The sequence below is a fragment of the Aphis gossypii genome, chromosome 2, assembly GCF_020184175.1.
Source record: "Aphis gossypii isolate Hap1 chromosome 2, ASM2018417v2, whole genome shotgun sequence".
Taxonomy (NCBI): Eukaryota; Metazoa; Arthropoda; class Insecta; order Hemiptera; family Aphididae; genus Aphis; species Aphis gossypii.
Genome location: NC_065531.1, coordinates 88,650,348 through 88,659,309, shown reverse-complemented (window position 1 = coordinate 88,659,309; position 8,962 = coordinate 88,650,348). Strand labels below are relative to the sequence as shown.

The 8,962-nt window shown below is 33.7% G+C and overlaps 2 protein-coding genes across 2 annotated transcripts; both read right to left on the bottom strand.

Annotated features, from left to right (window-relative positions):
• Positions 1-515: 515 nt before the first annotated feature.
• Positions 516-1,994, bottom strand: LOC126549884 (uncharacterized). Its single transcript, XM_050200284.1, has one exon. It carries the CDS (start codon positions 1,992-1,994, stop codon positions 516-518), a length of 1,479 nt encoding a protein of 492 aa, XP_050056241.1.
• Positions 1,995-2,077: 83 nt separating this feature from the next.
• LOC126549883 (uncharacterized) lies at positions 2,078-3,310 on the bottom strand. The gene has a single exon (XM_050200283.1). It carries the CDS (start codon positions 3,308-3,310, stop codon positions 2,078-2,080), a length of 1,233 nt encoding a protein of 410 aa, XP_050056240.1.
• Between the last annotated feature and the right edge of the window lie 5,652 nt (positions 3,311-8,962).

Here is an 8,962-nt window from a genome sequence, read left to right as displayed (position 1 = left end):
GTTTCCTTATGTTGGTGAATAGCCATAAGATTTTCAGAGTATATAGTTCTATCTTTAAAAGTATTTTTCATCATCAATTTATTTGCTTGTTTATCTGATGTAACCAGTTTTAAAGAAACTCTAGTTTGAACATTCTCCATACATTTACCAAAAACGCTATTAATTAATAATTTCCAAAAATCTTTTTCAAATCTATTTTTAGCTTCTCTCCTCATTCTCGTACATAGTTCGATATATGAGGCCATCCATTTACTCTGTGAAAATTTGATTGCTCGATGAATTTTTACTAATTTAAGACTAATTTAAGTTTTAAATTTTTATAGTGTAACTAGCAGACCCGGCGAACTCCGTTTCGCCACCAGATTCGTTTTATGTAACATTTCGTTTGGTGATTAAAAGATAAAGAAAAAAAATTTTTTTTGTTATATATTTGAAAAGGAAAATATTTATTTCATTTCACAACAGTAATAAATTCATTTCAATTACCTACTAAAATGAAGTGTTATTTAATTGTTTCATTGTAGTGCTCTTTGGTAAACCACATTTTTTGTTTTTTGGTCTGACGTTAACACAAACAAAGCGGATGGTTTCCCAACTCGTGAACACGCAACGTATAACTGTCCATGTGAAAAACAATGATTTTCCAAATTTATCCCGCAAACACTAAGCGATTGGCCTTGCGACTTATTAATTGTCATTGCGAACGCAAGGCGAACTGGGAATTGCAATCGTTTGAAGTCAAACGGAAGATCAGTCGGAATCATTAGTATTCGAGGAATACATACATTTTCACCTGCGTACTTTCCGTTAATAATGGTTGCCTCAATTAAATTCGGCATAAGTCTCTTTACCGAAAGTCGAGTACCGTTGCAAAGTCGCGGTGGATTCAAATTACGCAGTATCAAAATAACTGTACCAACTTTCAGTTGCAAGTTATGTGGTGGAAATCCTGGTATCTCCAGAGAGTTCAATAACTCCGTTGGATAATTTACTACATCATCGGGATTTGTTATTGAATCAACGGATTTGTATGTCACCAAATCGCCAGCAATTTTTGATTGAATGGTGAAATTCAGTGCGTGGACATCATTATTCTTTGCTGCAAGAATTGCTCGTTGACTTAACCAAGCATAATTCTTATAATTCTCACTAATGTTTGGGAAAACATTTTCAATAAGAACTAATTGAGTGTCTACAAATCGGCAAAAGTCGTTGGTAAGAGTAATTAATCCAGATGTCGCATCAACTGGGACTTTTCCATTTCCAAGATCTAACAATTGTTTGGAAAATTGTGCAGCACTTTGATCATTTTGAAGTTGAACTCTCATATTAGTGGTTAGCGATAATGTTTTTACGTTATTCCATAAAGGTGATGCCTTTAGGCAAGCATTCAATTCATCTGCAGGCGTTCCACGGGAAACTACTGGCAACGTCTGCCTGAAATCGCCTGCCAACAATATCATCAAGCCGCCAAAGATGTTGTTATTTCTTCGAAGATCCTTCAGTGTGAAGTTAAGTGCTTCAAGTGATTTCTTATGTGCCATTGTGCACTCATCCCAAACAATGAGCTTGCATTGCATTAACAATTTTCCCATTGCACTGGATCGGGAAATATTGCACGTTGGAGTATCAATTGTGTTTAAATTGAGTGGCAACTTAAGCGCAGAATGTGCAGTACGACCGCCATCTAGAAGAGTCGCCGCAATTCCAGATGATGCTAACGCCAAAGCTATGTCACATCTTGATCGAATAGTGGCCAAAATCAATGAAATGACAAATGTTTTCCCTGTTCCTCCAGGTGCATCCAGGAAGAATAGACCACCAGTATTATTGTCCACCGCTTGCATTAATGTTTTGTATACTTGTTTTTGCTGTTCATTCAGCAACGGAACATTATTTCTAACGAATTCCTGCAATGTATCAACATTGTATTGCAGCTCTCGATTTAATTCTTGGTTGAATGCATCGTGCATCGATCGATTTGGCGCAATCATTCCTACTTCAATCAGTAGCTTGTTTGCAATAGTCAAGCATTGATCCTCAATCAGAATCAATCCTTCATTGTAGATTTCATCGGTTATTTGGATGTCAGGATTATTCGTTTGAATACGCAAGCGATGCAAGATATCTTCACATATGGCGTCTTTGTATTTGTTCCATAACTGAATTGGTTGTGAAGGAAAACATGTGGTGATGATAATTGCGAACAGCGTTCGTATTGGTACGCATTTGATGAAACAACTGAATCTGCAAGTGTTAAATCCCAATGAGAATCGTTCTCCAGCAAACCCAATAGTTGACATGCTTCTCGATATGTTTGGCATTGGTGGCCATTCACAGTTTTCAAATGCGCAAATGATTTCGGTCCACGTACATTTACTAACAGCAGTCGCAAATAAAAACATTCATCGTTTCTAGGATGAACAGTGTACATACGACCTAGTGCATCAGTTGAAAACACCTGTGGCCAGTCTGGAACTGGGGTTCCTTGTTTGCGACGTTGGAATTTCTTTGTTGATTGATTCCAAGTGTAATACTTGGGCATTTCAACGTACATCAGCGTCGCTGCGAATGGATCTGCTTCACACATTGCAAAGAAGCTAGTCAATGTTGTCGATGGTGGTCTCTCAGCTCGTTGTGCCGCATTAGCCTCAGTGAAGTAAACTCTTTGGCCATTTTCCAAATGCACTGCTAAATGTACAACTGTGGGATATCTTTCATGAATTTGAAATGACAATAATCGCCACAGTGCTTCATTAGTACTGACGTATCTGCCCATTTGGAAGTTGCTGATTTCGTCATTCACATTTTCCGACGCAATACCAAACACAGCCATGTCGCTGCCTTTTGTGACGTACTTGCACAAATATTTGATTGATTTGGCCGAATGACAACTCTCAACGTTTGCATGTGTTTCGAAAATTCGTGATAGCAGCGGGCAATATGGTACAATGAATTCATTTCCGATCTCAATCTCTTGATTTTGAACTTTAACTTTGATAGTTCGACCGTTATCTTCTTTTGAACGCCGACGATAAACTGGATATCCATCGTTCCCTGTGACTGTTTCAGCAACTAACGGTCGCGGATATCGTTTTGTGCACTTTCCATCAGCCATGCAAGGCGATAATGGATTTAATGCACCGCACGGTCCATGCACCATCTGTGTCGTCACAATGTCGTGTAGACGGGGATCAGTGACTGGATCAGGAATTTCAGCTGATATGATGTCATCCACTTCATTTCTGCCATTCCACCGAGTACATATAACAACGTGTGTCACCAAAAACTCGATACTTAGTAAGCACATCCATCATAACCTTGAGTTTTTGCTGAAATACTCTGGCGATTATGTCATGGCGATCTTGCGGTTTTTGACCCGGTTCCAACTCGCTTTCAATTTCCGTCCACTTCGGATTGCATGTGACCGTAATAAATAAATCCGAAGTTCCATAATTTCGCACGTACGTCATAGCGTCTTGAGCGTATTCGTGCATGTGGCGTGGGATTCCGATATAAGTTGATGGGAGAATCGTCAGTCGTCCAATATTCTGAACATCACCATCTGAATGAATAGCATCACGCAAGTGTATATAGTCCTCAGATCGTAGCTTTGGCTGATTGAATCTGATGAACGCTAAACGTTCGGTCTCGACTTTGACATACATGTCGACAGCGAATTGCTGGAATAGCCGACCGCACTTCAGAATGACATTCTCCTCATGTGTACGAATCATCATACGATACGCATAGTAATTCATTGCGCTTAGATTTTTATTATTCGTTGATACTCCTGAAAATGCAAAATTAAATGAATTGTTAATGGAAACCAATAAAAGTAATAATGGAAATAATTAGTGTGTGAATATTGTACCTGTAATTGGATCGACCATCTTCAACGTGATGTCGTATCCGTCTTGCCCTTGCCAATAAATGATTGGATATTGTAACGCATCGTACAAACGATGTGTCTCGTTTACACGATGCATGATATTGCTTCTTCGCTGAACGACAATGTCTCGTGATTTAGTTGGATCGCCAACAATAATTGCAGCAACATCATTAACGGTGGGTGCATTGAATCTTCGCACATGTTCACCTGTTGGAGTACAATCCGCTTTTATGACAAATTTGTGCGTATCCGATGGCATTCGTTCCAATGCTGTTTTGAACATATTAACCACAGCATTATTAGCGTGAAAAAATGCTTGCAACTGTTCAATAATTCGTCTCTTTAACTGTTGTGCTCCCTGTATATTGCACCGCACGTTCAGCTGATCCACCATCGACGAAATGAAATATATTTGCAGAAATTGATGCGGTTCATCTGGTGTTGGCACCATTGAACCATGCAAATGATATATTTGACCTTGTATCTGTAATTGCAAATAATCATTAAAATTTGTTCATGAATACATTGTAAATCGTGTGATGGTGTAGTGTGTGGTGTATATGAAGTTGTTATGTGTTGCAATTATGTGTTGGTTATGTGTGTTGTATCTTTTACCTTGCAAGTCGGCATGAAGCCGCCTTCTCGAATGATATTAGCTCCAAAGGAAGTCATGCGAAAGCAGTTATTAAATTCAAGGATGTGTTGAAGAAAATGGCTGGAATCGGGATCACTTCCATCAAACAATGTTTTCAGTGGCTGTGGTGGTGTGTAAGTAATGGATCCAGTTTGACTTTTCCACTTGCGCAGCACAATCCAACCGTTTCTCTTTTGAACTTTACCGCATTGCAATATCGGCATATAGTCGTCATTCGTCCAATATCCAAATTTTCATCATCAATGTAGTTCGCAGTGGGATCATATTGGAATGCCAAGCGATTGTATGATGCCAATGATCTTCGTGTGCTCACGCGATGTCTCAATCGGTCATTTTCTCTTATTATATTTTGTCTTTCTTCTCTTAAGTTCCTTGAATAGACTTGTTGCTGGCTTGCATGTCTTGTGCGGCGGCCGATGTTCGCACGTCGTTCTCTAGGCATTTTGGACTATGGACAGAGTGTTGAATTTAACTTCAAATGCACGATCCACATAATTTACACTGAGCTTAAATGAAATTAACTGAGCAGAGAATAATAACTATCTGTCACACACTTTATCACGCACCGTTGCTATTGGTTTGAAGTACATGCTATGTATAATAGATGGCGCTGTATGTGAAAAACGATTTCCCCATTTTTCTGTTGAATTTTTCCTGAATTTTCCAGAATTTTCTTTGCTATAAACCTCACGGAGCCCAAGACCTTTCCAACGAATGCAAAACCGTGGAAATCGGTTCGTGCGTTCTGGAGTTATAGCGTCAGGGAGGAAAACCGGACTTATTTTTATATAATAGATATATATTTTTTTTTTGATGATAAAGTAGTTAATAATTTTTTAACTTTTGAATTTGGAGGACATTCGTTTAAAGGTAAAACGGGAAATCATTATGTTTTTCATGTAAATATCAGGATAATCAATATCAACTTCTAATATATATCCGACTTTTGAATCATCAGGAATTTTAGTAACATCTATGTTCAAGTCATCAACCCTTCGAAATCTTTGAAAGGTAGCTCAGTTAACATCGATTTTCCATATAAATTTACACAATCAAGATATGTAATCCATGAAATTGATTTATTAGGATTATAGTTCAAACCTTTAATGTTTGGTATGTTTGCTTTAGCATATCTTTTAACTGATTGACAGATCCCCCCTCTGATTGAGGATTCAAAATATAAAAGCATGTTATAATCAGTCAATTTTTCTAATTTAACCTTAGTATATTTAAGCATACAATCGAAAGAAAATCCTGGAGCAGTCATATAATGAGCAGGATCTAGACTAAGAGTAGATAACATAAATCTCTAAAATTTTCGAACACATCCGTTAGTATGGTGACATCAGTTTTCAAATAAAGATCACTATACTCACCCAAAGTTTTAATATTAAATACTTTCCAAATTTTTTTAGCATGAGAATAATCATTATTATTAATTTCTTCATTTTTTAAAGAGTTATAAAATGCAGATTTTGAAGGCATTGATTAAATACAAATAGATAGCCCATTTCAATGTAGATTTTGGAAACCGTAATTTTAGTGTTATTACGATTTCATAGATCGCGTCTACAGTTTTGATGCATAATAATATTGTCGATGAACAATAATAAACATGTCATGTAATAAATATTATAATATAGTATAGGTATCAACTATCGGTGACCGTGGAACGCAGACGACCGAACTATTTTTATACACATAATAACATTATAAAAATAAACTTGTACAATAATAAATAATATTATGCTCTCTATACGTATAATAGCAAAATTATTTAGTGGCGGCTATTATTATTATTATTACTGGTGCCGCCGTGCTGTTGTAGTTTTTGCTCAAAATTGCCTCATACTTTTATAAAATAATTTTATTGATTATTTTACGTACTTATTGTAATTTTTTGAAACCACTAACAAATGAAACTATTACATATTCAAACTATTTTTTCTATTTTTTTTTTTTAAATCCAAAAAAAGTATACAATTTCAATTATTCATTTAAAAAAAAAATGGGAAGATAAAATTTGATTATTCGCATTTTTTAAGAGTAAAACTTTTTTATTAACGTACATTTTAGATTTTGAGCGTGGAGCTATTTTATAATAATTATGTGTGTTTTTTTTCTGTCAGTCATATTTAAGGTGGTTTTATTTAGGGTGCCGTAAAATGCTACAATTTTTAACTTTAAAGGTAGTGTTTGGTAGCAAAGTAGATGAAGTTGGTACTTTTATAAGTAAATAATGTTTAGTACTCATTAAGGTATTACCTGATAAAACAAAAAAAAAATGAAGGAAAAACTGGAATTTTTACGCAAAACCAGTGTTTAAAGAAACAGATTTTTTTTTTGTTAAAAAAATAATGTGTAAAAAAATAAATGTAAATACTTGATATATTTTTTCGTTTTTTGTTTAGAAATTATTGTCGATAAAAAATGTTCACACTTTCACGGGCTCAAAAACCTTGAAAACTTAATACAAAGTTCCTCATAATCTGTTCATTTACCAAATATTTATCAAAAACACAGTCACAATATTTTTTTATAAACGTTCGAGTTAGAATTTTGATGAATGTCGTTAAAATCATGAAAATGTAGGTAATAATTATTTTATAGTTAAAATTTTTTTAAATTCTTAATATTCATACATTATAGATTTATAATTTGAACACAAGGTTCTTAATTTATTTTTGGACTTTTAAAAAAATTGAACGTAAATCTTCAAATATTTTTTGAGCGTTTGAAAAATAAATTTTGTCAAAATCGGATATTCACGAGTATAATAACGATTTATATTATATTTATATTCCTAGCTGACAGACCGTCTTCGCTCAGAATCGTTTTTTGAATACAATAAAATTATAATGCTATTTATAGCCTTAAACAATGGATTTAGACAATAGTGTTGTGAACAAGACTAAAATAAACATATAGAATATAGTCATATAGGTACCTATATATTATATACGTATATTATATTATACACAATTTTGAAAAAATAAAAATAAACCGATTTTAAGTCGTACTCCTCATCACTTGGTAGTTAGCTCTTCAGTGTGAAGCTAGTACCTGCGTTTGAAACTTATATTTATTTCGAATATAAAAATATTTTGAATACCTACCTGTTTTTTGTTTAACATTTACTAAACATTACATATTATATTATTTAAATTCTTTAAAATGCAAAGAGGAAATAAGTGTGTTTTTTTTTAATTGCGGTAAAAGCAAGAGAACCAATAGTTCATTGCATTTGTATAAATTTCCCACAGACCCAGAACGTGCAAGATTGTGGTTGAATAATTCAGGTAAGTGATTAATAATTATATTCAATTTATTGATATATATTATTTTAAAATTCCAATTAAATTCACTATAAAAAATTAATTGTAGTTTATTAAATAAAATAAGTGATTATCGGTATTTTAGGAAACATAGATCTTCTTTCTGAAACAAATTTAAAAAATAGGGTGGTTTGTGAAGATCATTTTGATGATTCTGATTTCACTGATGAAAGAAAAATAAGATTAAAAAAGACAGCAGTCCCTAATAATTTTAAAGAAGACTCATCAGATGAAGAATTACATGTCCAAACGCCAACTAAAGTTTATACGGCACAAACGAGCTTGTCTTTTTGTACACCTTCAAAGTCTAGACCTTTGTCTCCTCCTACACCAATAGTATCACCTCGTAAGTAAATTTTAGTGTTGTAAAAAACAATAATTTTACTAATTAATCAATAATAATAAATTATTATTTTATGATTTTTAATTATGACAGTTTTTAAACAAATCATCGGTTCGGTAGGTCACATACAATAAACCGGGGGTGGCCAAATTGCGGTCGCGAGTCAGATGTGGCTCGCGTAGCCGCGTCTTATTTATCAAATCAAAATTTACTTACTATTGCTATAAGTTTTAATTTATTGGTAAGCATTTATTAAAATGTATCAAATTATATAAAATGTATTTATAAATATTTTGGCTCTTGGCATAATTATATTTGTCTATGTGGCTCGCGAATACGTTCATCCATGTTGGGCATGTTGGCCACCCCTGTTATAAACGAATACGCGAATATCAATCAATATTATATTATATACTTACTTATTTATAGTTATATTTTCTATATAATTATTTAAAAATTTTTAAGGTATTCATAAAATGTTGATGGCCATTCCAACATCTGCAGTTTCTAAAAAAAAATTGTTTCCAACTAAAAAGAACAATCAAGATGATAAAGATACACCACGTAAGATTAAATTAAAATCTATTATAAAACGACAACAAGGGCTTTTAAAAAATAAAAGTTCGTCTTTATGTAAGTTACGTTCAAATTTAAAAACCATATCACATAAATTAAATACTTCTAATATGATAAATTCTTTAAAATACCAGTCTCTATCATCCCGTGCTTTGGTAACT

Coding starts and splice junctions, on each gene's coding strand:
- LOC126549884 (XM_050200284.1), bottom strand. CDS start 1,994: ATGATTGCGCCAAATCGATCGATGCACGATGCATTCAACCAAGAATTA.
- LOC126549883 (XM_050200283.1), bottom strand. CDS start 3,310: ATGTGCTTACTAAGTATCGAGTTTTTGGTGACACACGTTGTTATATGT.